This window comes from Microcaecilia unicolor, chromosome 4, assembly GCF_901765095.1.
Source record: "Microcaecilia unicolor chromosome 4, aMicUni1.1, whole genome shotgun sequence".
NCBI classification, from domain to species: domain Eukaryota; kingdom Metazoa; phylum Chordata; class Amphibia; order Gymnophiona; family Siphonopidae; genus Microcaecilia; species Microcaecilia unicolor.
In genome coordinates this window covers 130305220-130332773 of record NC_044034.1, presented here as the reverse complement: position 1 = coordinate 130332773, position 27554 = coordinate 130305220, and the positions used below count along the sequence as shown (strand labels likewise).

At 47.0% G+C, this 27554-nt stretch overlaps 1 protein-coding gene across 1 annotated transcript in view; it reads left to right on the top strand.

Moving 5' to 3' along the window:
• The window catches only part of RBM26 (RNA binding motif protein 26), a 492900-nt gene that overhangs the window by 112164 nt on the left and 353182 nt on the right, over nucleotides 1–27554 (top strand). Inside the window, 1 exon segment of the mRNA XM_030200623.1 lies at nucleotides 3746–3883. Coding sequence (XP_030056483.1) covers nucleotides 3746–3883 — 138 coding nt within the window.

Below are 27554 nucleotides of genomic sequence, written 5' to 3'. Positions count from 1 at the left end.
ACAGAGTAGTCCTCCGCACTCACCCTAAGTTCTTGCCTAAGGTCGTGTCGGAGTTCCATCTAAATCAGTCAATTGTCTTGCCAACATTCTTTCCCCGTCCTCATTCCTGCCCTGCTGAACGTCAGCTGCACACATTGGACTGCAAGAGAGCATTGGCCTTCTATCTGGAGCGGACACAGCCCCACAGACAGTCCGCCCAATTGTTTGTTTCTTTTGATCCCAATAGGAGGGGAGTGGCTGTAGGGAAACGCACCATATCCAATTGGCTAGCAGATTGCATTTCCTTCACTTACGCCCAGGCGGGGCTGGCTCTTGAGGGTCATGTCACGGCTCATAATGTTAGAGCCATGGCTGCGTCGGTAGCCCACTTGAAGTCAGCCTCCATTGAAGAAATTTGCAAAGCTGCGACGTGGTCATCTGTCCACACATTCACATCTCATTACTGCCTGCAGCAGGATACCCGACGCGACAGTCGGTTCGGGCAGTCAGTTCTTCAGAACCTGTTTGGGCTTTAGGATCCAACTCCACCCCCCGAGGGCCCTGTTTGTTCTGTTCCAGGCTGCACTCTCAGTTGGTAAATTTTTTAGGTCAATCTCAGTTAATGTCCTCGCCGTTGCGAGGTCCAATTGACCATGGTTGTTGTTTTGAGTGAGCCTGGGGGCTAGGGATACCCCATCAGTGAGAACAAGCAGCCTGCTTGTCCTCGGAGAAAGCGAATGCTACATACCTGTAGAAGGTAGGTATTCTCCGAGGACAGCAGGCTGATTGTTCTCACAAACCCGCCCGCCTCCCCTTTGGAGTTGTGTCTTCCCTTGAACTGTATTGTCTTGCTACATACTGGACTGACCGGCTCGAGCCGGTTTCGGGCGGGAAGACGGCCGCGCATGCGCGGTGCGCGCGGGCGCGCGAGAGCTAGCAAAGGACTTTGCTAGGAAGATTCCGATTGGAGGGGCTGCCGAGGACGTCACCCATCAGTGAGAACAATCAGCCTGCTGTCCTCGGAGAATACCTTCTACAGGTATGTAGCATTCGCTTTATTGATTAATTAGGATTTATTTACCGCCTTTTTGAAGGAATTGTCACCTGGATCTCCATGTGTGGTTCCTGTATCAGAAAGTGGCAATTACAATCCTCTTCCAGTGGGGCACACATAGGATAGATATGTTTGTGACCATGCTTAACAGAAATGTACTAGTCATATACTCTAAAGAGTAATCTATAAGGCAGATTAGTGGAAGGTGCTTTTTCTAGTCTTAGGGGTATGTTTTCTGTATGTTTATCTTTTGTAAAACATTTTGGTGTAAATCAGTATAAATGACAGAGACAGAGATTAGTTTGTTGCTTTTGCTTTAAAATGAAACTTCTGTCTTTGTATTGCACTTATTCATAGAGGATCGTTCAAAGGTGTGAAAATGACTAACATTTGGTTACACCCAATGGTGTGCTGGTAAATTTTTAGCAGGCTCTCCCCGATCCACCTCTGCGCCTCCCCACAAAAAAATTGCAGAGTTGGCTATACCTGGGGATAGAGCCTTGTGTGTGTGTGTGGGCAATGCATGACTCTCTCCGGGAATTTTTTTTTTTTTTTTTTTTTAAATGCTCCAAGGCTCCAATCTAAGTCATGTGGGATAAAATGCCATAAATAAGTAAATAAATAGATGGAAACTGAACGTTGAGCACCTGATTCCCATTACATGATGTCTGTTTTAGAAGCCCTTTACCAGGAGAAAAAATAATCTGTGCACCAATAACAGGGCTAGGTGTCCTTTAACCAGCCCCTCTAAATGACACACTGATTACGATTTATAACAAATTACTACTCTACCTATTAAAAGTTATTCCCTTATTATACTTCCTCTGTGTACATCCCTATGCACAAGACAGCGACATTTTTAAGAATTTCTCCCAAATTACACTATCCTATCCTGTCTACCCTCTTTTATCCTAGTCATATATTATCTAGCTCAACTTATCATACACTACTAATCCCAACTTTACATTGTTTTACTACTGTTTTATTAAAATTCTATTAACTTTGTATTTCAAATTACTGTGTAAGCCGCATTGAGCCTGCATTATGTGGGAAAGCGCGGGGTACAAATGTAATAATAATAATAATTTAACTTTCTTTTTTAACAGTATCCTCCCCTACCCCACCTACCTATTACAGACCTCCTCCCCGATCCCCCGAGTCGAAGTGTCCCACTCCCAGCGCATACCTGAAGGCAGCGTCACTGGTGGTCTAGTGGATTCTTCGGGGTAGGAAAGATCCCCCATCTTTCCTGCCTGCTGCTGTCGCTGACCCTCCTCCTGCCGCATCTTCTTTAAAATGGCTGCCAAGACTTACAAGGGCGGCCTCGCAAGACATCTTCCGCTTTCTTCCTTCCCCTCCATCCTTATGCATCTTCCTCTCTCTTTCCTCTCATCCATCCATGTCTAGCTTTTTTCGTCTCTCCCCTCCATGATCAATGTCCAGCATTTCTCCTCTCTCCTCCCCTCCATCCAGGTTCATCTCACTTCCTCTCTCTTCCCTTCCCTCCATCCATGTGCATCTCCTTCCTGACTTCTCTCTCCTCCATCCAGGTTCAGCATTTCTGCTGCCCTCCCCTCCATCCATCCATGTCCAGCAACTCTCCTCTCTCCCCTGTCCTCTCCTTCCATCCATGTCCAGCGATTCTCCTCTGCCCTTTTCTCTCATCCATGTTCAGCAATTCTCCTCTGCCCCTATCCTCCCCTTCCATCCATGTCCAGCAATTCTCCTCTGCCTTTTTTTCCCATCCATGTCCAGTGATTCTCCTCTGCTCTCCCCTAACCATCCATGTTCAGCGATTTCTCCTCTCTCCCCTCCCCTCCTCTCCCCTCCATGTCTAGTGATTCTCCTTTGCCCTCTGTCCTCCCCTCCCATCCATGCACAGTGACTCACCCCAGCCTCCACCTGCCCCCCTTTTCAGCCCCCAAGACGAGTTCCAGTTCCAACCCCCAGTGCTGACTCACCTGCTCACCCTCAGCTCCCCGATAGCCGTCCTTTCCTTCCTGCCGCTGCCCTGCCTTTAAATATTTTATTTTACCTCGCGTTGCGGCACTGGCACTGAAAGCAGCAGACTTGGCTCGCCTCCAGCCTTCCCTTCCCTTTCAGTGTCCCGCCCTTGCGGAAACAGGAAATAAATCAGAAGAGGGCGGAAAACAGAGGGAAGGGAAGGCTGGAGGCGAGCCGAGCCTGCTGCTTTTAGTGCCGGTGGCAGGAAGGAAAGGAGGGCTATGGGGAGCTGAGGGCGGATAGGTGAGCTGGCGCTGGAAGACTGTGACCCTGTAGCTCGCGTGGTGGGGGGAGGAGAGGCAAGCCAGATCGCAAGATGCTAAAAAATTTAACAACCGGCGCTGGTGTGAGCCGGCGCCATCTCACCAGTGGTTACACCTGTGGTACAGCAACACATGTATGTAGATGGTAGCATAAGAATTTGCCCTGCTTGATGAGCTTGTATCTGAGGAGCTGCAACAAAGGTTTTTTTTGCTTCAGTTTGAACTTTGTCTGCTGAGCTACAAATGGGTATCTGTTCAGCCCATCAGGCCCTAAAATAAAGAATTATTATTTGAAAGACTGAAAAGAACAAATAGATAGATGTGAATAAGTACTGTAGAAATATTGACATTTCTATTTCACCCATCATGGCAGTATCTTGTTAAAAAAAATGTAACTTTTATGGCATTTCAAACTTAAGGAATCTTGGTTTTGTACTTTTTGTAGGACCACCTCCTCCGCTTCCACCTTTACAGCCCTCTGGAATGGATGCACCCCCAAATTCTGCAACTAGCTCTGTTCCTACTGTGGTAACTTCAGGTATTCATCATCCTCCTCCTGGACCACCTCCTCTCTTTACTGCAGGTACACAAATGAAGCTTTGGGATAAAAAAATTACTATTATTTGGTAGTATGACTGCTTAATATGTAAACTATTAGGCTTTCTCTTTCTAATGTAATTATTGTAACAGTTTTGCTCATTAAATGGAGAAAGTTTGAATACTTCATACCTGAACATAACCATTTTCTGGGTAGGGCCATAAGCATTGATAATTTTTTGCTGGAGTAGTGCACTGTTTGCTTTAATTTGATGAAATTTAATTTTGCAAGTTAGAACAGCCCTAGGTATTTAGAAAAGATGGCAAGAAAGGAGGTGAATATAAGGGTGAAAATGCAAGAAGGAGCAGAGAAAGGAAGATAAGGAAGGAAAATGAGCAGAGCAAGTGACTACAAAGGGAAAAGGGGGGAAAGGTGACCGGGGTAGGTAACAAGGGAGTCACAAGAGGTTAGGTGTGAAAGAGGAGGGACTAGATGAAGAGGGGGCAGTAGTAGTGGTGGCAGTTTTGACTCAATTAGGGTTACCATATTTGCTGTGTGATCATAAAGAGGACACCCGCCATGCCCTGCCACACCCCCACCATGCTCCCGGAGCTGCTTCAAAATGATTACCGAGAGTTCAAGCAGTGACCTTGCAAGACTTCTGCGTAAGTCTCACAAGGCCGCCACTTGAACTGTTGGCAGTCATTTTGAAGTGGTGCTGGGAGAGAGAGGTCTGTGGCAGTGCTGAGCAGGAAAGAAGGGGCTCTTTCTGCCATGAAGAGGCCACTAGACCACTAGGGCACGATGATAAAGTACAGGAGGGGAAGGGGATTTCATGACATCCTGAGGCCTGCCCATCCACAAGCCAACTTGCCCGCCTTCAAACCCAAACAAACAGGCAGGCTTGCAAAACCCTCCCGGATATCCCATGGTGTCCACAAAAAGAGAACATATCCAGGTAAAACTGTACGTATGGTAACCCTAGACTCAATCATTTGTGAAGGATGGAGAAGGAAGAGAACTAGTGATGGGATAGAACTTTAAGTGTGCAGGTAGTGTTGGATAGAAGCAATGTGAGTAGAGGAGAGAGCAAGCTTTTGTTTCTGGTAGAGGCAGAAAAAACACAGTTGACATGGGGGATGGCTAGACGGGAAGGAAGAGAGAGATACAAGTGTAGGATAAGGAGGAGAAACATAATCTAGATATTGGCAGTTTCTCTGATCTCTAGAGTAGTGGTTGCATCTGAATTATTGAGTTTGATCTGGTTCTCCTGGCAGTTGAAATATCATTTTATGTCTATTATAGATAATTACTACATAGGCCTTCAGTCCAAAGGTTTATTCCTGTATAAAACTGAAATTTACAAGTTTTAGATTAGTAAAGAGCCATTATTTGTATAGGTCAGTTATTCTAAGGAAGGCAGAGGCAGCTCAAAGGGAATTTGTGTTTGAAGTTTAGGGAATCCTGGTGGCAGTTGGCATTGGGTGTGTGCTAGTTCAGGAGTGACAGGAGGTCATGCCTGAATACAGAGTCAGTGTTGTGGAGTCTGTGGAAGCTGGCAAAGTAGCAGTGCAGCTGAATGTAATGGGGAGATGTTAGGAGAGTGGCTAATTGCACCTCTGAAGTGTGTGTTCTGCCATCTCCTGCCAATGTAGCAGGATTTGGAGAGGGGCCCATTTCCAGCAGCGTCTGTTCTCATGGAGGCTTCTTTGGAGGGAACAGTACCCAGTTTGGAGCCAGACTGCATGGCTCCTGTTGTAGGTGAGTTGAATCAGGCTCATCATTTGGTTAGCTGGGTAGAATATCCTGCTTTCACACTGGCCCTTGGAGACCCTGAGGGGGGGTTGGAGGCATATGCAGTGTTAGCGACTCAGCTTTTGCAGGCTTTGATGTGATTGTCTGTAAGAGGACCTGGTAGTACTGCAGACTCCAACCTTACCTATGCAGGCGAGAATCATGGAAGGAAATACTCTGGGGGGGGGGGGGGGGGGTTGGGTGCTCACAAAAGAGCAGCTGACCAGCTAAGCATCCCAGAGCGGCTAGTGGACTCTCAGATGTGCTTCAAGCTCCAGTCTCAGCTTTCCATGGAGCAGGACTGGGAGTATGGACAGAATTGAAGGGGTGAGTTCCCTGGGCAGTCTTTCTCCAGAGCTATAGGAACTTTTTTCTGAGGAAGGGAAGGAATTTTTCATTAGATTTTTCTGCTGGGGAAGCTACCTTCCCTCATATCTCAGGGAGGTCTTGGTGCTTCAGATGGCTGAGGCAGCAGACAGGTATCCTATATTGTTGGGTATGCAAAGGCCTTCTAGGGCTTTTCTAGTTGACAGGACAATATTGATGATAGTTATGGTGGAGTGGGAGGTCCCTGAGTTAATGTTAAATGGCAAAAAGATGGTGAAAAATTTTGTTCACTAACACGGGAGGATTCGGACCAGCTGCACCGCCTCCCCAAGGATACCTTGGCGACTTGATGGTGAAAAATTTTGTTCACTTAACACGGGAGGATTCGGACCAGCTGCACCGCCTCCCCAAGGATACCTTGGCGACTACACCATTTGAATGGAAGGTGGTATGGCCTTGAAGGATTCTCAGAACTGGAAGGTGGAGATTCTTCTCACAGGCATTCCATGGTCCATATGGTGGTCTATGGGATTGTGTGGCCAGAATCTTGCTTCACTGGATTCAGGCCATTGCTGGAGTCCATGGAGCTGCTGTTGCTGGAATTAGAAATGGTATTCCTTGCAAATTTAATTTATGACTTGTTCCAGATCAGTTCTTATTCTGTGGGCCTGCAGTTGGTCAGCTGACTCAGCCTCCAAAGCATTCCTGAGCAATCTCCCCTTTCGCAACTGGTTGCTGTTTTGAGAGGACCTGGACCTGTTTTGAGAGGTCATGGACTTTGGGGGAAGTCATGCCTCACAGGCTTCCCAAAAAGGTGCATTCGTCTGTGAGAGGGGCTAGGGGCCAGTTCCTCTCTGTCTTGCCCTAAGGACTGGTTTGGCATTTTGGCCTCTTGACTCATCAGCAAACCCTTATAAAAAATCAGTCCTTTTGTAGGGACCAAAAAGCCAGTAGCAGAGGTGAACCTTTTTGCTCGAAGGAATTCCAGTAAGGAGTGGCAGGCTGCCTTTGTGGGTTACTGGTTGAAGGCCAGCCCTATCTGTTCCACTGGGAGCATGCCCACATTACCTTATATCAATGATTCTTATGGTAGCTCAAGCTCAGCATGGGTATGCTCTGGAACTAATGAAAGCAATTTTTGACACCTTGTGGTGACACTTTGAAGGTTGGCTCTCAAAAAAAAGAGACTATTAATGAAATGCTGCAGTGGCTTCTACAGTTAAGAGATATCAAACTGGTTCACTTAGAGGAAGGAGTTGGGGTGTTACTCAGTTGTGGTTTCCAAGAAAAGGGGAAACCGTCAGTCTCAGTTTGGACCTGAAGGGAGTCGTTGCCTGCCTCTGGATACCCCATTTTTTCATGGAGGCCTTGCATTCTGTGATTTCATTGGTCACATCAGGGATGTTCTGTACCTTCCTGGATCTGACTGAGGCATATTTCCAAATTGCAGTCAGGGATGGGCACATGCACATCCTGCAGTTCTGTGTCCTTGGCAGGCACTTTCAGTTAAGTCTGGTTCCCTTTGGGCTTGTGGAACCTCCAGAACCTTCTCCCAGTTCATGTTGGCGATAGTGGCCTTCCTTTATGGGATTCAGAATCCCATACCTCTAGAATCCGCTACCTACGTTCCTGTGCCTGCTCTGCCAAACGCCTTTGGCTGAAATCCCGTGCCCAGGCTGACTTCATACATTTCAAATTCTTGCTGACCTCCTTCCAATCTGCTCTTTTACTTGCTAAACAGGACTATTACATCCAGTTGACTAATTATCTTGGCTCAAACTCTCGTCGTCTCTTTGCCACACTGAACTCTCTCCTCAGAGTGCCTTCACCTCCAACCCCCCCTTCACTTTCCCTCCAGACTCTGGCTGAGTTCTTTCATGATAAGGTTCACAAGATTAAACTTGAATTCTCAACCAGGTCACCTCCACCTCTCCTTCTCTTAGTCCATTCTCTCAACCCTCCAACCCCTGCCTCCTTATCTTCCTTTTCTGAAATCACTGAAGAAGAAACTACACATCTTCTTTCCTCCTCGAAACTAACTACCTGTTCCTCTGATCCTATTCCCACCCATCTACTTAACACTATCTCTCCTACTGTCATCCCGTTTATCTGTCATATCCTCAATCTTTCACTGTCCACTGCGACTGTTCCTGATGCCTTCAAAGATGCCGTAGTCACACCACTCCTTAAAACACCTTCATTGGACCCTACCAGTCCTTCCAACTATCGTCCCATCTCCCTCCTCCTTTTCCTATCCAAGTTACTTGAATGTGCTGTTCACCGCCGTTGCCTTGACTTTCTTTCATCTCAAGCTATTCTTGATCCACTTAAATCTGGCTTTCGCCCCCTTCATTCAACTGAAACAGCGCTTGCTAAAGTCTCCAATGATCTGTTCGTAGCCAGATCCAAAGGTCTCTATTCTATCCTCATCCTTCTCGATCTATCTGCTGCTTTTGACACTTGATCACAGCCTACTCCTTGATACGCTGTCCTCACTTGGATTTCAGGGCTCTGTTCTTTCCTGGTTTTCTTCTTATCTCTCCCAGCGTACCTTTAGTGTATACTCTAGTGGATCCTCTTCTACTTCTATCCCTGTCAGTTGGTCAGGGATCTGTCCTGGGACCTCTTTTCTTTTCCATCTGTACTTCTTCCCTTGGTACTCCGATCTCATCCCATGGTTTTCAGTATCATCTTTATGCTGATGACTCCCAGATCTACATCTCCACACCAGAAATCTCAGCCGAAATCCAGGCCAAAGTATCAGCCTGGATGTCTCAGCGCCATCTGAAACTAAAACATGACCAAGACTGAGCTTCTTATCTTTCCCCCTAAACCAACCTCTCCTCCTCCCCCATTCTCTGTTTCTGTGGATAACACTCTCATCCTTCCTGTCTCATCAGCTCGTGACCTTGGGGTCATCTTCGACTCCTCCCTCTCCTCTGCACATATTAAACAGACTGCTAAAACCTTTTGTTTCTTTCTCTATAATATCAGCAAAAATTCGCCCTTTCCTTTCTGAGCACACTACCAGAACCCTCATCCACGCTCTTATCACCTCTCGCTTAGACTATTGCAACTTGCTTCTCACAGGTTTCCCACTTAGCCATCTCTCTCCTATTCAATCTGTTCAAAATTCTGCTGCACGACTAATATTCCGCCAGGGTTGTTACGCTCATATTAGCCCCCTCCTCAAGTCACTTTACTGGCTTCCTATCCGTTCCCGCATACAGTTCAAACTCCTCTTATTGACCTATAAGTGTATTCACTCTGCAGAACCTCAGTACCTCTCCACTCTCATTTCTCCCTATATTCCTCCCCGGGAACTCCATTCACTGGTTAATCTCTCTTATCTGTACCCTTCTCCTCCACTGCTAACTCCAGACTCCGTTCCTTTTATCTTGCTGCACCATATGCCTGGAATAGACTTCCTGAGCCGGTACGTCAAGCTCCATCTCTGACCGTCTTCAAATCTAAGCTAAAAGCCCACCTTTTTGATGCTGCTTTTAACTCTTAACCCTTGTTCACTTATTCAAAACCCTTATTTTATCATCCTTACTTTAATATTCCCTTATCTCTTGTTTGTCCTGTTTGTCCTAATTAGTACATAAGTACATAAGTAGTGCCATACTGGGAAAGACCAAAGGTCCATCTAGCCCAGCATCCTGTCACCGACAGCGGCCAATCCAGGTCAAGGGCACCTGGCACGCTCCCCAAACGTAAAAACATTCCAGACAAGTTATACCTAAAAATGAGGAATTTTTCCAGTCCATTTAATAGCGGTCTATGGACTTGTCCTTTAGGAATATATCTAACCCCTTTTTAAACTCCGTCAAGCCAACCGCCCGTACCACGTTCTCCGGCAATGAATTCCAGAGTCTAATTACACGTTGGGTGAAGAAAAATTTTCTCCGATTCGTTTTAAATTTACCACACTGTAGCTTCAACTCATGCCCTCTAGTCCTAGTATTTTTGGATAGCGTGAACAGTCGCTTCACATCCACCCGATCCATTCCACTCATTATTTTATACACTTCTATCATATCTCCCCTCAGCCGTCTCTTCTCCAAGCTGAAAAGCCCTAGCCTTCTCAGCCTCTCTTCATAGGAAAGTCGTCCCATCCCCACTATCATTTTCGTCGCCCTTCGCTGTACCTTTTCCAATTCTACTATATCTTTTTTGAGATACGGAGACCAGTACTGAACACAATACTCCAGGTGCGGTCGCACCATGGAGCGATACAACGGCATTATAACATCCGCACACCTGGACTCCATACCCTTCTTAATAACACCCAACATTCTATTCGCTTTCCTAGCCGCAGCAGCACACTGAGCAGAAGGTTTCAGCGTATCATCGACGACGACACCCAGATCCCTTTCTTGATCCGTAACTCCTAACGCGGAACCTTGCAAGACGTAGCTATAATTCGGGTTCCTCTTACCCACATGCATCACTTTGCACTTGTCAACATTGAACTTCATCTGCCACTTGCACGCCCATTCTCCCAGTCTCGCAAGGTCCTCCTGTAATCGTTCACATTCCTCCTGCGACTTGACGACCCTGAATAATTTTGTGTCATCGGCGAATTTAATTACCTCACTAGTTATTCCCATCTCTAGGTCATTTATAAATACATTAAAAAGCAACGGACCCAGCACAATTAGATTGTAAGCTCTATCGAGCAGGGACTGTCTCTTCATGTTCAAGTGTACAGCACGCTCTGTACGTCTAGTAGCGCTATAGAAATGATAAGTAGTAGTAGTATCCATCCATACTTGGCTGATATGGGTCGAATTGGCAGAGGATTCTCTGTGGGCTGTGTCCCGGGTGATTGCCTTCTGAAGGGCTTTAGCTGGGTTGTGAATTAAGCTAAAAGCCACCTCATTTCCTCTCAGGTTCTTTTTTTTTAATATATGTGTTTCTATAGCGTTCCACAGATCAATCCAGAGACTTGTGGGTTATGTCCCTGTACCAGCAGGTGGAGATAGAAAGAACTTCATGTGCAGCCACCTTAACTTCAGTATTCTCTCTATCTAGTAGGTGGATGGTCATAACCATTCAGCTCTGGATTGATTGGCTCCTAGCCTGGTCCCCTGGGTCTAGTTGAGCATCTGGGGTCAGAGGTGTCTCTGTCCTGGGACTTGGGTGCACACCTGGTGGTGCCAGGTCCCTCCCTTCTTCTCCCTTCGTCCCCTCCTCTTTGCCTGACCGGGTTTGTGGTTCTTACTCTCCTGACTTTAAAAACAATCTGAGGTTTCTTTTGCTCCGGCATCCTCTCCTGTCTTAAAAAAAGAAAAAAAAAAAGCCGTTTGAACACTGTAAAAAAAAAAAAAAAAAATCCAAAAAACTCCTCAGAGTGATTCGTCCAGTGCAGTGAGCTGATGCCGGTTTGCAGTACCAGCTAAGGGGTGTGAGGACCGACTTTGCATGTGACAACGATTTCCGAGGGGGTGAGTAGTCATTACCCTACCTGCGCTGGTGAGGGAGAGCAAAAGCGGCTCCCAGTGCGGGAGCTGCTGGGCTACTGCTGTTTCCTGTCCCGGAGCTCCACTGTACAGCCTGACTCCATGGAGCGCTGTGCTCCTTCCCGGCTCATTTTGTCGGGCACAGGGCAGCTGTTTTCTTGGGCACGTGCCATCTTTCCTGCTGTGTCACATGGTAAGACTGAAGTGCTAGCACTTCCTTGAGGCCCGATTCGCCTGAGATTCTGGCAGTTTTATGTGCAGGCTTTTCAGAAGATGTGATTGGGGAAGTGGGATGGATCGCTTCCAGTTTCTTCATATTTGGTATATAAGTGTAACCGGATATTTAGCAAGTAAATCAAGAGGCCAGGGGAAATGGATCCAAATCAAGAAAAACTTTATTGCTAGTAAGGACACAGCTGAAATGTTTCAGTAACACGGCGAGTCTTGTATCATTTGCCACTGACATTTATAGGCTTTTATCAGTAGTCATGCGCATTGAGTTCATAAAACATTACACAGAAATCAGGAATCGAAACTTAACACACAGTTCATTTTCATTACACAGACAAAGGATTATACTGATGAGAATAAGGCAAAAGCGAAACTCTGCACAAGCTATAACTGCTATCTTATCTGATTGCCGTAGAATCCTGTTGGCAAGCTTCAGCAGCTCAGTTCTATTACAAGTTACCGCTTCTTTAGCAAAAACACAATAGAGTGTAGTTTATAGCAAAAGCTTCTAGTCTCTGTAAAGCTGCCCCCAACATAAGGGCTTCTGAGAAAGAGGCCTGGGGCAGTTTGCAGACTCCTGTGGGTGTCATTGGTTCTTCCACAGCTTTGATGTTGGCGGCCCAGTAGACCTGTGCAGTGGTTCTGTAGCAGCGAGAGCCTTAAGCTGCAGCTTGGAAAGTACTGACTATCTGAAAGTCTTCTGGTGGACATGCCTGTGCTTCACTAGGTGATTTATGGTTTGAGTATATCCTCTTATAGTTGCACTAAGAATATTTCTGGACCCTCCTCGAGGAGGTTCAGGGTGTGTGTACATCATTAATAGAGGGGAGAAAGGGATCAGGATTAGGGATCCAACTCTAGGTTTTTCACGCTTTCCCTCTTTTTCCTTTCTCAGAGCATGGCAGTACAGATGGGGTTTAGGTAGTCAGGCTTAGGGCTGTTGACTCCATGTTTCTGTGAGAAATGTTACATTTTGAGGCTAGTGCAGGCCTCTCAGGTTTCTCTTGGTCTCCATGGTAATCCTGCACTCTCTGTGCTGCCTTGGTTGCATTTGATCTGTGTGCACTGTTTACTTCAAATTAGTTTTATTCAGGAAGGTAGCTGGCCTTTCTGCCTGAAGGGTACAGGTTCAAAGCTGGTTTATCCACCCTGTTAGAAACTGTGGATTCAGCTATGTTTCTAATGGGGCATATTTTATTTCATTCTCTTTTAGTGCTTGCCTGGCCAAGCAGTTCTTGCATGACTGGAGCAGTTATCACTACACTACTGTACTAAAGATTGCCCTATTCTTTCTTTTTGCACACTGATACTGGCCAAACCTTTACATACTAGCCCCAGCTACCCCAGTATCTGCAGCATACCTGGTACCTCTAATTGCTTCTGTGGCATTTTTGGCATCTTTTCATGGTATGTGGCACCTAGATTTCACGAGGAGTGGGCCAGGAACTACTTCAGTGTAGAGGTACTTAATAGATGTTGCAACCAGCTGAGAGTGAGCACAGAGCTCTAGAGGTGCTGCTTCACGACCTGCTGCAGCTTGCTATCTGTAGTGCACAGTGCTGTAACATCCATATTCTGCTACGCCATCTTGCTCTTGTTCTCACTACTACTACTACTACTACTTAGCATTTCTATAGCGCTGCCAGGGTTATACAGCGCTGTACAAGTTTAAACATGGGGAAGGACAGTCCCTGCTCAAGAGAGCTTGTTCTCAGCTGCATTTGTTAGCTCCAGTGCGCAACAGTTGTAGTGTACAGTCACACCAGCCAGTTCTTGACCCATTCTCAAGAAGTTAGAACTGGCTTAGGCATCAGACCACTGATGTGGCTTCCAAGTCACATTTGGCAGCCTGCCTTTTGGAAGCAATCTTGAGACTGGAGAAGATCTAGGGCAGTTGGGTAAAGACCTGAGGGACTCCCAAGTCTCGGAGATTGCCAGGGGACGAGTCTAAGGATGATTTTTAATCCTCTCGGTTTGGTTGTAGGTTTCTTGGGACCAGGAAAACCACTTTCAGGGTTTCCGCTACCACTACTATAAGCCACCTGGCTGCTGGTATAATGAGCTTGTTGTATCTCCCAGTGATTGAGTCTCAGTTCAGTCCTTGGGCAGGATTCTACAGGTTTCAGGAGGAGTGACCAAGATTGCTTTAGCTCATTGTGTCTTAGTTTTTCTATCGCACGGTTACAACCTGGTCTTCACTGCAAATTTTTTCTTGGAGTCTACATGCAAGCTCAAATGCTAATATCAGCCACTTCTTGCCACCTTGCCAAAGAATAGGAAGTTCCCTTTGCTTTGTAGTTCCAACCAGGGAGCTTCCTTCCAGCAGAGTTTGGACATCATAAGAGTCTAGGGTGTTTACGGTTTAACTTTTCACAATGCGAACCTTGCAGTGTGTAATAGTTCAGTCTGGTGGGGAGAGTTTCTAGCCTTCCTGGACCTCTAGGAAACGTACTTTCATATTCCCAGTGCTCCTTCCCGCAGAGGGACCTTAGCGATTTATGACCATATTATTCAGCCTTTCCATATTACTATAGACATCTTTTTAATGTCATGGTGGTAGTGGCAGCTTTCCTTTGCGAGGATGGATTACAGGTTCGTTCATACCTTGTGACTGGCTGATTTGCGGCTCTATTAAGAGAGTCTGCAGATTTCATCCAAGATACATTCCCTTCTTCAGGCCTTAGGATTGGTAATCAGTGTCACTAAGAGTCAGTTGTTTACAGCACAAATCTTGGCTTATCGGGGAGTGATGTTCCATCTAGGCTTGGGAAGTCCTTTTTTCCTTTTGCAAGAAGTCCAACCTAAGTCAGGTTCTACTTTTCCTACCAGGTCCAGGATATGGGAATAGGTTCAAGTTATGGGCACAGGGGTCTCTTTCTTGGACAGTCCCCCATGGGCCTGATTCCATATCAGACCACTTCAGGTGTTCCTTCTTTGCTTTGGTCTCCATCTCTATGTCTCCCTTCAAGCCAACTTAGTCTCCGTGGGTGATTTCAACATCCTTCCGCTGACACTTTTTTCTCTCTCTGGAGGTGGCTATCTGCTGCTAGGGTATGCCGTAGCTGGTGGCAACAGATTTCGGGTCCCTTGCAGAAGGCAGACAGTCAACTGCAGGCTTAGTTGACAGTTTTCTTCTATGATTTGTTTCATGCGTCGAATAAGCAGATGTTTTTGGCAGTCACAGCCTGTCGTTTAATGTGGTGGTGCTGCTGGACGGCAGATGCAGCATCTAATAATGGCTGATTCAGCTTCTTTTTCAGGGCAAGCTCTTGTTTGAGGGCTCAGTGAAGTTGGCAGAAGATCTGGGTGACTCATAGACTCAATGTCTTCTTGAGGACATGTCTACACGTTCTTTTTGGTTGGGTCAGGCTTTCCCTTATCTTTAGGACACCATGACTATCGTCCAAGGCAGCCTAGTTTCAGCAATCCAGTCAGGCAGGGTCTCGGAACTCCTGACTTCATCTGTTCGAGATCCTCCGGATTTCTACTGAAGGGGTGATGGGGCACACAGTCCTGTCTTTTGTGAATACGGTGGTTCCTTCCTTCCTTCCTTTGTCTCTTCCCACCTCTTGGACGTTCACCATGCACTCCTATACTATTTAGAAGTGACCAGCAAGTTCCTTTGGTCAGATCTTTGCTTCATTCTTTGCTGGAGACCTTTAGAAGGTAATGCAATTTCCAGTGCCACGCTGGCTCACCATTTTTAGATTTGGGTGTAGTGGTTTTGACGTCAGGGGGAGCAGATCTTTTCTAAAATAGGCGTCTGTGTGAAGCTGAAGGGCTGATGCACAATTTTATTCAAAATCCATTTAAGGGAGCAGCCGCTCCTGTTGCACCCCACCTAGCTACGCCTCTGCATAGCGGGGCAGTGTCTGGGGTAACCCACTGAGCAGAAGTGACTTCCTCTACAGCCTCATGCACTGCTAAACACTGAAGTGGTCTTCTAGTGCTCGCCATTTTAAGGTTAGCAGATACAGCGGTGGCAGGATCAGAAGCAGACATATTCAGAACCTGGAGAGCCTTAGGTATATAGAAAGCGGCAACTCTTTATGAAACACCCACACTGTGGTGGGATCATCAGATTCCTGACTTGCTGAGCAGAAGTGCCTCCCATTGTAGCCTCATGCTGTCCTCTGGCAGGTCACAAGAAAGGGGATTTGGTTTCAAGAGCCATGGTGGCCGTTGATTGAGAGAGGGAATTTCTTCGGCTGGCCTCTATATAGGACAGTCTCTCCCGTTGTGAGTGGCAGCGCTTTCTTCCAGATCGCAGTTGACTTCCTCTTCCGAGTCCTGTCTGGCTTCTGTGGCCGCCCTTTGCATTTCGGCCACTTGGTCCTGCCCTGCCGTGGATGGCTTTTGCAGATCGTCCACTTGATCTGTTGTCCTTCCCTTGCTAAGCTACAGACTTGATGTGGCAGCACATGAAGCTGCGGCCTGTGGAGCATCGCTCTAGTCTGCTGAGGTTGTAGTTTCCCACCCCACTTGAGGCCTGCTTTGGTACATCCCACAAGTCTCTGGATTGATCTGTGGGACGCTATGGAAGGTAAAATTAGTCCTTACCTGATAATTTTCTTTCCATTAGCCCCAACAGATCAATCCAGAGGCCTGCCCTTTGTTGTTCTGGGTTGAGTGTTTTCTTCTAGTTGCTTCAGTTTCATCAGATTCCTTCATTTGATTTTGGCTACAAAAACAAACAAACAAAAAAACCAACCAAGCAAAACAAATCAAAACATAAAGGAAACCTTTTCTTGTTACCCTCCCGCAGGAGCGGTTGAGGAGCTTACATGGGCTTTATGCAGGCAGGAGAGGACGTACTGTTAGATTAGATTGCCTCTTCCTTCTTTCACTGCTTTGGTATCGACAATATTGAAGTTAAGGTGGCTGCACATGATCACATATGGTAAACCTCTGAAGTTCTATCTCCACCTGCTGTTAGAGGGACATAATCCACAAGTCGCTGGATTGATCTGTTGGGACTAATGGAAAGAAAATTATCAGGTAAGGACTAATTTTACCTTAGGAACAGTGAAACATGTCACCAGCCATAAAATAAGTAACACAGCTTCAGACCCAACTATGAGGCAAAAGAAAGTACACGACACAAGAAGAATACAGGCTGCATGACACAAGTGGGACCTTAACCAATATCCATGGCAAACAGAACGTAGGTGATGAGTCTCATTATGCCATTGCCCACATCCCACACTGTAACAGTTTTGAAATATATATCCCCTCAAACATACAGCCAGCCACATGTCCCACACTAACCAAACATGCACACAAACACCCCATGCATTCCTGTCCACACATTCAACCACCTCCTGCCCCTACTGTCTCAGTCAGAGTTAAGAGGACTAAAAGGGTCCCCTTCACCATGTTTATTTAGAAACATACGCCACAAAGCAACATAACTGTATTAATCAACATGGTGAGACCGTTGGTAAGTGAGCAAGGTCCTGTATTTTAGCCACCCAGTGTTGCAACGGCAGTGGGTCAGTCAAGATCCAATGTGCAAGAATCACCTTTTTAAGCAGGAGTAGGGCATTATAGACAAATTGACACTGTGGCGGAGACAGCCCCTGCACTTCCAAGGACTCTTGAGTTCTCAACAATAATGTCCCATAATCCCACTCAACAGAATGAGGTAGCAGATCCTCAATAAGAGGAAGAGCTTGACCTGAAATAAGTAAAGTGGGACACTCTAGGAAAGAATGAACATAGGAACCTATGAGATGCCTGCATTTAATGCACACATCACTGTCCCTAAGGCCCAACTGTGCCCCCCTGTCCTGGGTCAGATAATTTGTACTGAGTTTCAGGCATATCAGCAGATTTTACGTAAGTGCTAAGAACATCAAAAAGGACCAAAAACTGGGAATCTGTTAGTTCTTGATCAAGGTCCCTCTGCCATCTTTCCTTTAGGACAGTAAGCTCAGGACCCGGGACTCGAGTTTAATAAGCTTATACCAGTAAGAAAATGTATTTAGTGAGGCAGGCGTTTGAGCAAACTGTGTGTCCAACTTGCCCAAAAACAAATCCTCAAAATTATCCTTTGATATAGTTTCCCAATAATACCGGACCTGAAAATAAGAAAAGAGACATTTATTTGGTAACGCCCATTGAACTTGGAAGAAAGTAGGGAAACACTCCTGACCTAGGGCCAAGAGTTGTTCCAGGGACGACCATCCCCGAGAAGTCCAGTCACTAAATACCGGCTTACCCCAACCTGGAAGAAAGTTGTCATTTCCCTCCAGCTGCAAAAAAGGCGCCATGTCCACCGACTGGCCCAGGAGCCTTCTTCACTACCTCTAGGCCTTTCTCAGTGGGGACACAAAAATAAATTTAGAGCAGTGCTTCAGAGCCAAGCCCTCATGAGCATGTAATAGATTAAAAAATCGAAAAAGTGGACTGCAGTCCTCCACCCACCCTGGGGGGAAAAATTTCATCCATCCTGGTTAACCCTCGTGAATCCAGTGCATCAAAGTGGCTACATTGTAGGCCCTTATATCTGGGAGATTAAGACCTCCCCTTGACTTAGCCAGAATTAATTTGTTCATATTTATCCACGGAGCTCATGCTCTCCAAATGAACTTAGATATAATAGAATGGTGCCACCTGTGAAGGCACGCCACAACAAGGCCTCTTTTAAATACTGGCACCTCTTCAGGGCTCTGCTGAGCGCAACATGACATCACAGCAGTAGGATAGAATCAACCTCCAACACCCTACCAGAGAGCTTGATCCTGTAAGGATGGTTAAACTAAGTCCTCAGTCAGGTTTACCGCTACACAGGGGGACAGGCACATAAAGCGGCAGATTTAAATATCTCTTTGGGGTGTATCTGGACACAGCAGTATGATGTTGCCGTGGGATCTCCGTCTTTTGCCTCAAGGGCCAATTCTTCTGTAGGATCCCGATCCCTTCTGACTTACGGCTTGGTCCTTGAGAGTGTCAGTTTGATAAATCCTGTATCAGTGCCCTCTTTAACATATAGTGGCTCCTCTTCTCAATATGATCCATCCTTCTTCGTGATGCAATTTGTACCCTAGTATTACAGTGTTCTAATGGTTATCATTTTTCGATCAGTTCTCTGAGCTGCTTGTTATATCTGCTTTTTCATTTTGTACGTTGTACTCTAACTTTCCCATTTTATTTTTTTAACCTTCTAGCATTTGTACATAGACATCTCATAGAGTGTTTTTTGTTTGTTTATAGAGCCTGAATCGGTCATTGCTATCCTGGTGAGAGCTCATAGGAGCTCTACATTGTTGGCTTATGTGTATGTTTGGTGTGTTTTTGAGTGATGGTGTGGGAAGTGATTGCCATCTGGTGGACCGAAGTCCTTTCCATTTTTCTGTCAAAGTGGGCTCAAACAGGGCTTAGCCCTCAGTTCTGTCAAGGTTCATATGATGGCTCTGTCTTGTTTCAGTGGTAAGATGAAAGACTTCTCATTGGTGGCACACTGGATATATCTCTCTTTCTGTAAGGCATCAGACATGTTTGCTTTTATGCATTTGTATCACAGTAGAACCTTAATCTGTTCCTGAATGTTTTGGCAGGGCCTTCATTTGAATCACTACAGCGGGCAACGATAAAGAATTTGACTTTGAAGACAGTCCAGGTGACCATTTGTTCAACCAGGCATGTTTCTGAGTTGCAAGCCCACTCTTGCATAGATCTATATTTACCTTTTGCAGTATATTGAGTATCACTCTGGATGGTGGTTCCTTCCTCCATGCCTAAGGTGGTTTGTCCCTTCCATTTCAATCTATCAATCTTTATGCCTGCTGTTTCTAAGGAGAAAAGATAAGGCAGCAAAGATTCCCCACAAGTTAGACTTCTGCAGGGTGATGATTTGCTATCTAGAATAAGGAATTCCTTCTGGAAATCTGACCATTGGGGCTGTTCAGCATTCTATGCAAAGTTGATGCGGCATCTGAGTTGTCCTTGGTGCAATGGATTAATGGAGCAATTGAGTTAGTGTAATTTCTGAATGGGACGGTGGCACCATAGAGCTTTTCAGTGTATTCTATGAGATCTCAGGTCACTTTTTGGGCAGAGGCCATGTTGTGGGTCCAGAAGATATTTGTAGAGCAGTGACTTGGTCTTTGTTACAGTCTACTACTACTTATTTCTGTAGTGCTTCTAGACAGATGTAAGCAGCATTGTACACTAAACACGTAAGAGACAGTCACTGCTTGACAGAGCTTACAATCATTTAAGTGCCACGTAACTTATGTCAGGACCAGAGAAGACGATGCCTTTGCCAGGGAAGTTCTGGAGGGAGCTTTATTTTCCTCCTGCCCTGAGGAGTGAAGCTTTAGTGCATCCTTTCAGTCTCGACTGGTCTTAGAGAATGGTAAGGAAAGTGAAAATTGTTCTTGTCTGCTGATTTCCTTTGAAGACAATTCAGATTCTACTCAGGAAGACTGCAGCTCTTGGGAGCCTCTCTGTGTATTATGGGCAGCTTACTGCAGCACAGATCACTGTTAGTCTTGCAGAGGCTCCCTTTGAGTTTCTTTTGCGTGGTTTGTTTGCTCTTGGTTATTTGGTTTGGCTGTCAGCTTAGGCAAGTTCTGCTTCCATATTCATGGAGACAGGATGTATTGTGATATATATTTAATATGAGTATTATTTGTATTGCATTGTTTTGTAATAGCACTGTGTGTTATGACTACTTTTCCTATAGTTTGCAGTTCCTGTGATTGACTCCTCATGAGCTTTCCCTCTTGGCTGTCAGCTGTGAGCTAGGGCCAGCCTTCCCTCTCTGACTTTGTGGGCTGTGAGAGAGCCCCGTCGCTGCCTCTGTGGACTGTGAAGAGAGTGCAGTCTTCCTAGCATGCCTTTATGATCAGCAGCTGTTCTAGGGGCTGATCCCTCCTTAATCTACCTTAGTTCCATCAAGATTTTTCACCATTTCCCCAAGTCATCATTCCTTAAGTTCTCTCCTCAAGGCATTTCCCAAGTCTTTTCCCCAAGTCATTCTCCATTTATTTTCTCTGAGTTCTGCCCCTTATTTTCCTCGAGTTTTACAGCTTTTCCTCTCAGCTGGGCAGAGGTTCTGGCCATCTCCTTGCCTCTGAGGTGGATAGGGTACAGACTCTATGAGCAAGTGGCCACAATTAACAAGCAACTGAACTGTAAGTTGAATTTCTTTGTTTATTCTGAGTACTCCAATAAAGAAGATTTGCTTAAGAATTGAGACTCTACTGGTGAAGCTTCTTCTTGGGGGTTGTTTATGCTGACTGTTTAAGCTACACTATACTTTGCCTACAGTATACTTGCCTAGAACAGTATACCTTCCTTATGCTGGTGATGTCGCTGGAAAGCTCAGGTTCTCTGCCTCCATCTGCTGGTAGGGTGGCTCAACCAATCAGTATAGTCTAACAGTAATCAAGGAAAGGAAATTGTCAGGTAAGAACAAATATCACCTTAGACCTTCTGGGTGTTTTCTCCTAATGAACATTATTTAAATTTTCATTTAGTGGGATAATACTGACACATTTATTGCCTGTTTATTTTAACTGTTACAATTCATTTTTATTAGAATCTTTTTTCACTATAATATTGTCCAATGAACTTGTGAGAGAGTCTGTAGGATGCAGCTTTTCCCCTTAAGGATACTTCCTCACAGTGTCAGAACCACCTTAAGATCCATAGTCCCACTTAAGGGGGGGTAAAGGACATGGGAGGGTTGGAGCCAGAAGTGCAGGAATTAGGAAGTATAAAAGCTAGGGATGCAACCAAATTAAGGGGCCCAGAAGGAAGCAGCGACATAGCATGGCATATGCTTCCACCTTCTGTGTGAATTGCCACTGCTACAGTCAGGTAGGCCAGGCCTCACTGGGAACCTCTCAGATTTTATATTTTGACCTGAGTACTTGAAGAGTCAAGCCATGGACAAGTAAAATGTTCTACTGTTCTGAGAGACAGAAAGGTATACAATGACCCTTTAGGAGCAGGCCACCCCTTCCACGCGTCCCACATTCCCCCCCCCCCCCCCTTTCCCCTTTGTCTTTCATTATCTTTTTTATAGCGTTGGTTGTATACTGTAAGCCCTTTTTGTTTCACAGTATTTGCATCTTATCTATCTAAGTTTTTCTCTAGTTTTCATGTTTTGTTTCCAGGCTTTTGCTTCTAATGGTGTGCTTTCTGTTTTTTCCCTGGTCTCATTACAAGTCTTTTTATATATTTTTCTTATGTTAATGGATATATTCTTGTGCTAGTTGGATAGTGGGCCCTTGTTATCAGGCAGTTTTTTTGTGCTCGAATCAAGCTTCTCTGATGTGTCAGTACTGGTTCCCTACGATTTCTTTTTATGTGCCTTATGTGAGCATGCACATTTTTTTTACTTTAAGGAAGGAGGTTGCTGTGATCGAATACAGTAAATAGAATTATTTTTGGTATTTTACCAGTTAAATTTTGCATATTAAGTTTTTTTTTTTTTTTTTTTTGTTCTTTATAGAACTGTGGGTGCCATGTATAAACTTTTGCTGAGACTACCTTTCTATTTGTGTGTGTACACGTTCTTTTCTAGCTTCAACTTTGAGGATCACGTTCCACATATATTGGTTTAATAGTAAACAAGGCCCGTTTCGTACAGAAATGAAACGGGCGCTAGCAAAGTTTTCCTCAGAGTGTGTATGTTTGAGAGAGTGAGTGTGTGAGAGAGAGTGAATGTGTGCGCGTGTGTGTGTGTGTGACAGAGGGAGAGTGAGACTGGGTGCGAGTGTGTGTGTGAGAATGAGAGTATGTGCCAGGGTCTCCCCCCCCCCCCCCGGTCTGTCTCCCAGTTGCAGGGGGGATTCCCCCCTCCCTCCCAGTTCCAGGGGGGTTCCCCCCGTCCCTTTCTCCCAGTTGCAGGGTCCCTCCTCCCAGTTGCAGGGTCTGTCTGTGTCCTCCCCTCTCCTTTTGTCCTCAATTTAAAAACGACAATGTGAAGCAGCAGCTCCTAGGTTTGCTTGTTTGTGAGTGTATAGCAATGACGGCTGCGTGGGGGAGTTGAAACAGAGATTAATCAATGGGCTTCCTTGCTTACCGTACACTTGCTTGGGTCACTTCCACTCCTGTGTATTAAACGTCCTGAAGCATGTCATAGGTTTGCTTCTTTTGTTTTCAGTGAATGGGATGATGGCTGCGCTGGAGTCGTAGCCAGTGGTGTTTCCTCCTCCTCCCCCCCCCCCCCCCCCCGCCCGCCCGCTTCCGAGTCGCCAGTGGTCCTCGACCCCGAGCCCTCACCCGCCTCCTCCACATTGGACACTCGCCGCAGCCATTTGCTCGCCGTGTTGCCGCCCTCCCTCTTCGTCCTGTGCGAGAGTGTGAACCTGGCCTCTCTCCTGCTTTCGGCTACTGATTGGCTCCTTGAATGTGCTCCGCCCTCAACGTCATTACGTTTGACGCGAGGGCGGGGCCCACATCTGCTGCTACAGAGCTTCGAACAAACGAACTGGCTTCATTGACGTCAGTGGTCAATGGAACGTTGAGAGTGCTTTTTATGTCCAGATGGGCGTGGCTGAGTGCGGGAGTCCGAATAGCCTAGGTCAGGAGCCACAGTTGGAGAGAGGTGAGCTTCAGAACGTCTGAGGGGGATTTTATTTATTTAGATTTTTGTAGTGTCGGGAGCAATGCAGTCGTCTCAGCGTTGTATTGCTTCACTCTGCATTTTACTTTTATGTGTACACGTATCATTTCTCTTTAGTTCACAGTTAGTCCTTTTATATTACGTATTCATTTCATATTGTTGACATGGTGCTTTAAACTCTTTTGGCACTGTATATTTAATTCATATTCCTTATCATCTTCTCCAGACCATTCCTTACGAGTGGGTAATATGCACTCCTACCAGCAGAGGGAGACTGAGAATTATTGAACAGTGCTCTTGTATAAGGGGACTGTGCAACCCTGACCTGCTCAGTATTTCTCAGTCTCCCAGTAGAGGTAGGTGCTGTGCAACTCTGCTCCATGTTTTTGGTGGGTGCGCCGGTTTTGGCCCCTTGGCTTTAGTTAGGTTTACAGGTTCCCTTTAGGGATCTTTCCTAGTGGTTTAGTAAAAGGAAAAAACAAAACAAAAAGAAACCTCCTTGGGAGAGAAACAGCTGCATTGGTCTTGGGCTCTGGGCCCCTGCGCCTCTTTTGGGGGGGGGGGGGGGTGTACACTCTGGGCTCCAGGTCTCTCCCCCCCTCCCATTTCCCTCTGCCCTTAGCAGTGCGCCTTGGCCTTCACCCCCCTTCTCTGGAAGAAGTTCCTTCAGGCAAGGCCCCTGGTGGGAACAGAGCACCATTCTCTTAAAAAAAAAAAAATATATATATATATATATATAAACATAGGAAACACCTGGGGGGCAGTAGGTGCTTTGGTTCCTTTGCTTTTGCAGCTGCAGTCTTGAGGGGGGGGGGGGGGGGGGGGAAAGGAAGCCAGAACCAAGGCAATCTAGGAGGATTGCAGGGAGTTTGGTGGTGGGACGCTATTCCTGGCCCCCGCAAGGGTGGCTTTTCTTCCTGCTCTTCCTTCATCGATGGCGGCGCAGTCTCAGAAGCTGCACAATTGCGCGGCCTGTTCAGTGCACCACGTGGTCTCCCATAGCACCAGCTTCTAAAGGGTTTGTGAGGAAGTGAGGCCCGGTTCTGTGGAGGAGCCAGATTTGGGTATTCCGGCGGCAGTAGGGTCAGCTACGATTTCTGGGCCGACAGCTGAAGGGTCGGAGGTGCAGAGTGCTCCTTCCTATGACGCAATAGATGCGGTTTTGGCAGGAGTGTCCGCCATGTTGCTTCCTCTGCCGCCAGTCCCTTCTTTCTCTGAGGAGCCACTGGTGATGTAGCAGCAGGACTTCTCAGGGGCTTCATCGTCTCTATTTTCGACAGAATTTGTGCTGCTACTCCATCAGGCTTATTTCCTGAAGAGAGGAATTTCTCTTGATGATGCAGCGGGTTCTCCAGCCCTCCTCCAGGAGATGGGCCCTTGGGGTCTGCAGTTGAGGCACCCGGGTCCAAGAGGCTATGTCTGGCTGGTGTAGAGGATCTGGGGGAGGCTCTCTCCCTTGGTTCAGATCCTGCAGTAGAGACGGAGGGGGGAGAGTTTTGGGACGCAGGATCCTTGGATGAACCCTCAGAGGCTCCCTTAGGTGAGGATCCTTCAGTAGTACGTATTTTTAGAAGGCAAGAGCTGTCCTCCCTGTTGGTGGAGGTACTTCAGATGCCTAAATTGTCAGAATATCCCCCTCGGATGTCCCAGAAAAAGGACCTGCTTGTTAAGGGGTTCGTAGACCTCCACAAACTTTTTCTTATCATGAGGATTTGAAGGAACTGGTGGAGACGGAATGTCTAGTTCCCGATTCTCATTTATGAATCGGTTGTGCCATGGCTCGTCTTTATCAGCTCCAAGGTGGGACGCGCTGGCTACAGCGGTCACTAAGAAGTCGGCTATCCCTCTTGAGGGTAGGGTGTCTCTCAAGGACCTGCAGGATTGCAGGCTAGAGGCTTTGTTGAAGCGCTCCTTCAAGGTTTGTGCCTTGGCCTTGCAGGCGACCATCTGCAGGGGATATGTGGCTCGGGCCTGTTTTCGTTGGGCTGAGCGTCTCCCTGATGTTCCGTCAGACTCCTCTTCTCATTTGGCAGCCAATGTCATTAATCTGGAGATGGGCACCGCTTTTCTTGCGGATGCCATGTATGACTTGGTTCGGGCCTCTGCGAGGAATCTGGCACTGGTAGTGTCAGAACATCGCTTCTTGTGGCTCCATCACTGGGCAGCGGATGTAGCATCCAAAGTAAGTCTGAGTCAGCTTCCTTTCCAGCGATGAGTTGTAGAAACTTGTCAAGAGTCTGGGCGAGCCCAAAGGGGCTCGGCTTCCTGAGGATAAGTACCGCTTGGCTTCCCGGTCTGCAGCCCAAGGTTGCCTCAGGAAGGCTCGCAGATACAGGCCAGGTAGAGGTGCTGGTTCTTAATATGCTGGGTTCTGGAATAGAGGTCAGTCCTTTCAGCTCTTTCGGGGTAACTGTAGAGGAGGTTGCGCCGGAGGTGCCAGCAGTGCCAGAACCTCCCAATGAAGTTGCGGGGGCTCAGTCTCCAGTTCTGGCTGTAGGAGGCAGGCTTCAGCTGTTTTATTGGAGCTGGGTCCGGGTAACTTCGACCAGTGGGTCTTAGATATAGTCAGGTATGGGTGTGCCCTGGAGGTTCGCCATCCACTTCCAGATGCCTTTCTCATTTCTCCTTGCAAGTCACCTCTCAAGGCCAGGGCCGTTCATCAGACCCTGGATCGTCTTCTGGCTCTGCAGGCCGTGGTTCCTGTTCCTCCAGGCAAGAGAGGTTCTGGCAGATATTCCATTTACTTTGTCATTCCCAAGAAGGAGAGCTCCTGGTGTCCGATTCTGGACCTAAAAAAGGTGAATTGGGCTTTTCGGGTGTTGCCCTTCCGCATGGAGACTCTCAAGTCGGTTATTCTGGCAGTTCAGCTGGGGGAGTTTCTCACGTCCTTAGATCTTACGGAGGCGTACCTTCACATTCCTATTCTTCCGGACCACCAGAAGTTTCTTCGCTTTGCAGTCCTGGGAGTTTACTTCCCGTTTCGAGCAATGCCCTTCGGGCTTGCTACAGCGCCACGGATCTTCTCCAAGGTGATGGTGGTGGTTGTTGCTCAGTTGCGTCAGGAGGGGATATTGGTGCATCCCTACCTGAGCAATTGGTTAATTAGGACAAAGTTGGCAGAGGAAAGCCAGAGAACCTCAGGTCGAGTGGTTCTCCTTCTCTACCAGGTGGGATGGATTTTCAATTCATCCAAGAGCTTGCTGGTTCCCTCTCAGCTCTTGGAATTCCTGGGAATGCTTTTCAGTACACGCAAGGGCTTGGTGCACCTTCCGGCAGTGCGCATCCTGAAGATCCAGTCCCAGTTGCGTTGGTTGCTGGCGATCCAGGCTCCGTCAGCATGGGATATTTTGCAGGTGCTGGGGTATATGGCGGCGTCCATCAAGATGGTGCTGTGGGCACGGGCACAGATGAGGCCTCTTCAGGTGGCTGTCCTGCTCGTTGGTCCCCTCAGGTGGACTCTCTCTTTCATGCACAGTTTCTCTACGTTGTCCAGTGTGGCTCAGCCTTCAGTGGTGGCTGGATTCTCATTATCTGAGCCGCGGCATACCCCTCGACACGCCGGACTGGATGTTAGTAACAATGGATGCCAGTCCGACTGGGTGGGGACCCATTGTCATGGACAAGTTGCTCAAGGCTTCTGGTTGGTGGAGGAGTCTTCCTGGCCCATCAGTCGTCTGGAAACCAGGGCAGTTTGTCTTGCTGTGTTGCATTTTCAGCCGATGCCCCTATTTCACGATGTCCAAGTTCTCTCCGACAGTGTGTCAGCAGTTGCTTACGTCAGTTGTCGGGGGGGGGGGGGGGGACCAAAAGCGCCCTCTTAGCGCAGGAGGCGGTGTTGATCATGGCCTAGGCAGAACAGAACGCCAAGCTTCTCTCGGCAGCCCATGTTGCAGGAGCATCCACAGGCGGATTATCTAAGTCGGCATCATCTGGATCCAGGGGAGTGGGCGTTAGCCCCGTTCGCCTTTCAGCTCATTGTCGATTGGTGGGGCACCCCAGTAATGGATCTGATGACCACGGCAGAGAATGCAAAGGCTCTGCGGTTTTTCAGCTGCAGAAGGGAGCCGTTGTCGGAGGGTCTTGATGTGTTGGCACAGCCCTGGCCTCATCGAGTCCTCTTGTTTGTGTTTCCTCTGTGGCCACTCATCGATTGGGTTCTTTAGCGTATCCAGGGTCACGTCGGTGGCTCTTGATTGGCCGCGTTGACCGTGATATGCGGATCTCGTGTGATTGCAAGTGGATGCTTCGCTTCCTCTTCCCTCAGAGGAGGGTCTGTTGGTTAAGGGATCCGTCCTGATGACCGACATGGCTCAATTCT